The sequence below is a fragment of the Pseudophryne corroboree genome, chromosome 7 (assembly GCF_028390025.1).
Source record: "Pseudophryne corroboree isolate aPseCor3 chromosome 7, aPseCor3.hap2, whole genome shotgun sequence".
NCBI lineage: Eukaryota > Metazoa > Chordata > Amphibia > Anura > Myobatrachidae > Pseudophryne > Pseudophryne corroboree.
This window is the reverse complement of record NC_086450.1, coordinates 55,788,423-55,794,422: the sequence shown is the minus strand read 5'-3', so window position 1 is coordinate 55,794,422 and position 6,000 is coordinate 55,788,423. Positions and strand designations below refer to the sequence as shown.

The following is a 6,000-nucleotide window of genomic DNA, read 5'->3' as shown; positions in this document are numbered from 1 at the left end:
CTTTTCTGTCATCTCCAGTTAATAATACACATAGTCAATGCAGGAACATTATCCACACATAATGGCATACACATACATCTCCCCAAATGTATCATCAGGTAAATGTGCTTCCCCATTTATTATGAGGGCAGCTAGAAATGCCATTTTGTAAAAAGCTCGGTATGTTTGTTTAAACATTTACAGACCCTTAATATGGGATGAGAAGGACTAAATGAATACTTTGCAGACCTTGAAGCTTTTTGTAGAACTACATAGGACTTATCATGGCACAATGATACATTCCCCTCAAACACACACCCATAAATACACGCTTTACCTATCCCACTAGGTTGTACAATAATAGATATATTGCCATCTACAATTTTTTTCTTCTTTTTCTTCTTCTTCTTCCAAAGCCCTTATTCAAATGTTGTGAAATATGAATTATTAAATTTATGTAATAGTTTTGGTTACTGTCAAAGAGTGGTCTGTCAAAGTCAAATTGCATATTTCAATATTTAGATTACACTATGGCATTTACTAATTGATGCATCTACAATGCATCTACAAATACAGTAGGGCGCGAATGACCGTAACGGCAAGTTACTGTGAACATTACGGTAGAAGACACATTTGTTAATAAATATCATACTGTATCACAATAGCAAATATTTCTTACTTACAGAAAATATACACTCAAATGTGTTACAGCCAGAAATACAAATTCTTATAGTGTCCTAAAACATATCAGATTGCTCTGTCCAAACAGGCATTGTGTCCATGGAAGATAGACTTTTGACTGATTGAATGTGTAAATACCATTGTTTGCCTCAATTATTACCATGAACAATTGGGACGGTGATGTCAGGTGATCCTGGGCTGCCATTGGGGGTCATTCCGAGTTGATCGCACATAGTAACTTTTTGCTGCTCGTGCGATCAACTAGACGCCGCCTATGGGTGAGTGTATTTTAGTATAGCAGGACTGCGATCGCTTGTGCAGTCCTGCTATGCTAAAAAAGTTTTGTGTAAAACAAGACTAGCACTGCAGTTACTTACCCTGTGCGATGGATCCAGTGATGAAGGTCCCGGAATTGACGGCAGACATCCGCCCTCCAAACGCTTGGACACGCCTGCATTTGGATCTCCACGCCTGGAAACTGGTGAGTTGACGCCCCGGAATGTCTTCCTCCTGTCAATCTTCTTGCGGTCTCTGCTGCGACCATTTTCTTCGTATGCGGCGTCGCTGGCCTGTGCCGCCCGCCGCCGGACAACGATGCACCTGCGCAATGCAGCCACCGCGCATGGGCAGTTCCAACCCATTCGCACCGCTGCGATGAACTGTAGAGTGCGAACGTGTCGGAATGACCCCCATTGTCTCTAACAAACAAGAAGCCAGATATCATACAATTGCTAAAGATATGCAGATTCCTGAATGTGTGATATGCAGACACATTCATGCACATATCAGAATCCTGTGTGGTTCTTAAGTGATCTAAGCCAGGCAACCATAAAGTGATATTACATATAATCCAGACATTGGTATTTGAATTAACAGTGATATGTTTTATGTATCATGTATTCTGGCATTATGGTTTACACAGTACTGACCTGTCCCCTACACAATGAGTTACACATAGTCTTTACACAGCTGGTCAACTGTATATGTATGTATATATATGTATATATATATTTATTTGTATATAAAGGTATTGTTTCATTAGATATACAGCCATACGTGTAGTACAGAGATGGGACTGCATAAGGACACCGTGTGTGGGATCAAATTGTTCAGGGTCACATAAGTAGTAATCCGGTTCTTGCAAGGATATTGTCACATATTGCGGGAACAAGATATTAGCAAAACCGTATTCATGTATATTCTTGTATGATACTGTGGTCGGTTTGAACTGGTCTGTAGGCGGGAGCTCAGAGGTAAACAACTGTAACCACATCCCAAGATTAGGCATCGACCAGTGTTCGAACTGACCAATGATCCACGGTGTACTGAATATGTCCTGCCCCTGGACCAATGGAAGAAGATCTTACATTCCCCATTGTACTGTTTTTGGAACATTGTATAAAAGGACAAGCACCTGTCCCAGGTTGGAGTCACCTTTTTCTCAGAGGTCATCTTGCTAGATGACTAAGGCCTGAAATCCAGTGGCGCAGTGTATGTATTTGGTCTGTTACCTGTAAGCCCTTATTGGTATATTATACAATACGTGCATTTCTCTGTATATTGGTGTATTATGGTTTGATCAATTGTTACTGCATTCTGTATCTGTTTTCCCCTTTTCTCTTTATTAAATGTTTTGCGGGTTGGAGCGCAGTACACTTGTAACGTGTTCATTTAAGGTATAGTGTCGCACTTCTCATCAGAGTTGCGTCTGGTTACATTAACAATTGCACTAGTTTTTAAATATTGTCAACTTTTACATAGGAGAGCGTCTCTGTGCTCTCCCGGCGGGGCTAAGCGGACGGATGGAGCCACAATGGATGAATGCAGCTCCATCTGTAAATCTAAATAAAATGTTTTCCAACCCAGCCACTAGTTCTATTGAAAGTATAGAACTGTCAATAGAAAAAAAAACTAAAACAAATAGACTTGCCATAACATAATTTTGTACAGAAATGACAAATGAGTGGATCCAGATCCTTTGAACGAAACTGGGAATTCCATTAAATGTCAGAGTTATGTAATGGTCATCTAGGCAGTCATGTGATCTCCAATGTAAGTAAAAAAACATTAATAACAGCTGACATCCAATTAGTAGATAATGAAAAGCATCATTATTTATTCTTCATCCGAGTGATACAACGAGAATGACAGAAATCAGAGCAGGTTATGATTTGCTAGCCAGGATGCAGAAGTAATTTATGTGGAACTCCAGGGTCTCCTCACCAGACGGTTCCCCCATGGTGTCTGTCATCCTGTGGGGAAGAAAAAACTATTCTCTTAACAACTCTTTTCCAATAGTCAGAGAAATATGTATATTGCAGAATGACAGTGACGTAGCCCTTATAATGTTACATTGAAACTATTTATTATAACAACTGAAATGAGAATAAATGCACCACATGTGACCAATAAGTACTACAATCCCTAATGAATATACACCATACTGTAATTCACAGGGTATGCACAAGGATGTCAATTTAGATTAATAAAAAAACATTGACATGAGATTTCTGAGTTCAACGTAAAAATGACACAGATAGACTGCTCTACAGTATTTGTAATTAAAGATTTTTATTTGTTTAAACAATTATATGTCATATATAACATTACAAGAGAAAGTTAGAAATATAATAGTCCATGTGGACTGGAGTATAACAGTGTTGTAACGTGAACATTCATCAAATTATAGAAGTACAAATCAATAGAAGGATGCATTCAGGAACTTGTATAGAACAATAGTAGTCATTGCTGTTTGGTATATTCTATAATAGAGTCCTCTGAATAATTGCTAGCATTAGCATATCATATTCAAGACAGATATAATGTTACTCTAAGTAACAAGAGAAAAGACGAAGACATTGAAGGGGGAGGAATGGGAGGGGGGGGGGGTAGGAAGAGGCATGATGAACCATAATACATTTGCAAGTATATAAGTGATTAACAATCAAAGGAGTGGTTAAGATACTAGTAGCGGTTTGTCAGAAGTAGTAGTCAGATTATACCAAATATCTTTTTTAGTCTCATCATCTAGAGAGGCGATGTATCTTTTTGAGTGAATTTCTCGACTTGACCATTGGGATTGAGAAGAAGAGCTCTCTTATCGAAATAGATCAATTGCAATAGTTTGTGCTTTAGTTCCTGAATGGATGGAGAGGATTTCTCAATCCAGTGTATGAGGATGAGTTTCTTAGCCATAGTTAAAGTGATAATAAGAAAAGGGGGGAGATTACGATCCAATGTGGGGAGGCTCCAACTCTCAAAGTTCAGACATAGGCAAGCTAGGGGGTTCATCTCTAATTTTCATGAAGGGAAGAATTAAGGAAAGCAGGAACTTTTCGCCAGAACTTTAATATCTTTGCGCAGGCCCAGAAGGAGTGAAAGAATTTTGCATTTGATATAGAGCATTTAGGGCATCTCCCAGACTCTAAATTTGAAATATGCCTTCTTTGGGCGGGAGCTATATATATTCTATGTATTGATTTGAAGTGAACTTCCTGCAGATATACTGACTGGAGAATACTCATTATCTTAGGGGTTCGAGAATTGAATAAATCTTGTCCTGAGATAAAGGGGATATCAGCACTCCAGTTGCGAGTTAGTGCATCCAGATAATTATCTTTCTGAGGAATAGACAGAATGTAATAGAGTGACTTGGATTTAAATGCTTTCTTGCAAAGTGAGTTAAGAAATGATTCCAGAGGGTGGGTTACTGTGTGCCTAGAGTTGATTGATTTTAGGGATAGGGCAAAGTGACGGGCTTGAAGATATAAATAAAAATGAGAGTTAGGGAGATTATATGAATCTTTGAGGGAAGAAAAGGGTAGTATGAGCCCTCCTGGGTCAAATAACTTTGTTGCTAGGTTGAGCCCTTTCTCAGACCATTGATGGAAGTTACTGTTTGAGATGGATGGAGGGAAGCTAGGGTTACCCCAGAGCAGGATGAATGAGGATCTGGTATGGGAGGATTTAAGGATTTTGTTTATTCTAATCCAGCTATTATAGGTATCACGAAATAAAGTATGCTGTAAAATGTGTTTGGGTATGAGACTGGTTGGCGTATGGAGAAGCGCCCCAGGAGAGAATGGGTGGAAGATATGTTGTTCCAAAGTTTTGTCTGAATGGATGGAAGTTTCCATGAGCCAATCAGCGGTATAGCGGAAGTGTGTTGTGAGAGCATATAGAGAAAAGTTAGGGAGATTCAGGCCACCTGAGGTGTTTGGTTTATAGAGTTTTTTTAATGCTATTCTCGATCTCTTACCATTCCATAGGAAGGAAGAGAAAGCTTTTTCCAGATTGTGAATGTCCTGTTTCGTGAGTAGGCATGGCAACATTTGTAGTACATAGTAAATTTTGGAAAGATAACGCTTTTTAGAACTGCTGCTCTACCAAAAAGTGATAACGGGAGTTTAGACCATGACTCTAATTGTGTGAAGATTTTTGAGAGAAGAGGGGTAAAGTTAGCTGAGTAAAGTGTCGAGGGGTTATTAGTAATTTGGACTCCTAGGTACGTGACTTGTGAGGGTTGAATCTGAAATTGGGATAGGGCAGAATGGGATCTAAGTGTGGTGCTTAATGGGTGAATTGGTAGGATTACTGACTTGGATATATTTATCTTATATCCTGAGATGGGACTGAATGAGGCAATGATATCTAGAATTACTGGTAAGGATTTTATCGGATTGGAGATAAAGAGGATCATATCATCGACAAATAATGAGAGTTTCAATTCTGAGGAGGAAATGCTGATACCCGAGAATTGAGTCGCTGAGCGGAGTGCAATTGTGAGTGGTTCAATTGCCAGGGCAAATAGAAGGGGGGATAGGGGACATCCCTGCCTTGTTCCTTTCTGTATTGGGAAAGGGGGGGAGAGGAAGCCATTACAGGCTATTTGGGAAGATGGTAGAGTGTACATTGTCTTAAGGAAAGTTATGAAGGTGTGAGGGAATCCAAAGCGCTCTAGTGTAAGGAACAGATGGGACCACAGTACTAGATCAAAAGCCTTCTCGACATCTATAGAAAGGATGATTTTTCCATCGGTCCCATCTGTTCCCTCTCTATCAGTCTGGACTGTGGCCAGTACTTTGCGGATGTTCGTGACTGAGTGTCTACCTTTAATAAATCCTGTCTGATCCGGATGGATTACTGCGGGAAGGAGTGGATTTAACCTGGTTGCTAAAATTTTTGTGAGAAGTTTGTAATCACAATTTAATAATGAAATAGGCCTATATGATCCTGGGAGAGCGGGGTCTTTTCCTGGCTTTGGTAGTAATTTAATAATCGCTGAATTAAAATATAAAGGAAGTGAGGCCTTAGATAAAATGTTATTGTAAAATGAAGTTA

The 6,000-nt window shown here is 39.3% G+C and overlaps 1 protein-coding gene across 1 annotated transcript in view; it reads right to left on the bottom strand.

The window, feature by feature from the left end:
* Positions 1 to 2,791: 2,791 nt before the first annotated feature.
* The window catches only part of LOC134943365 (putative methyltransferase DDB_G0268948), a 105,201-nt gene continuing 101,992 nt past the window's right edge, over positions 2,792 to 6,000 (bottom strand). The window contains exon 6 of the mRNA XM_063932254.1: positions 2,792 to 2,912. Within this exon, the coding sequence (XP_063788324.1) occupies positions 2,825 to 2,912 (88 nt within the window). The 3' untranslated portion in view covers positions 2,792 to 2,824. The remainder of the gene's footprint in view (positions 2,913 to 6,000) is intronic.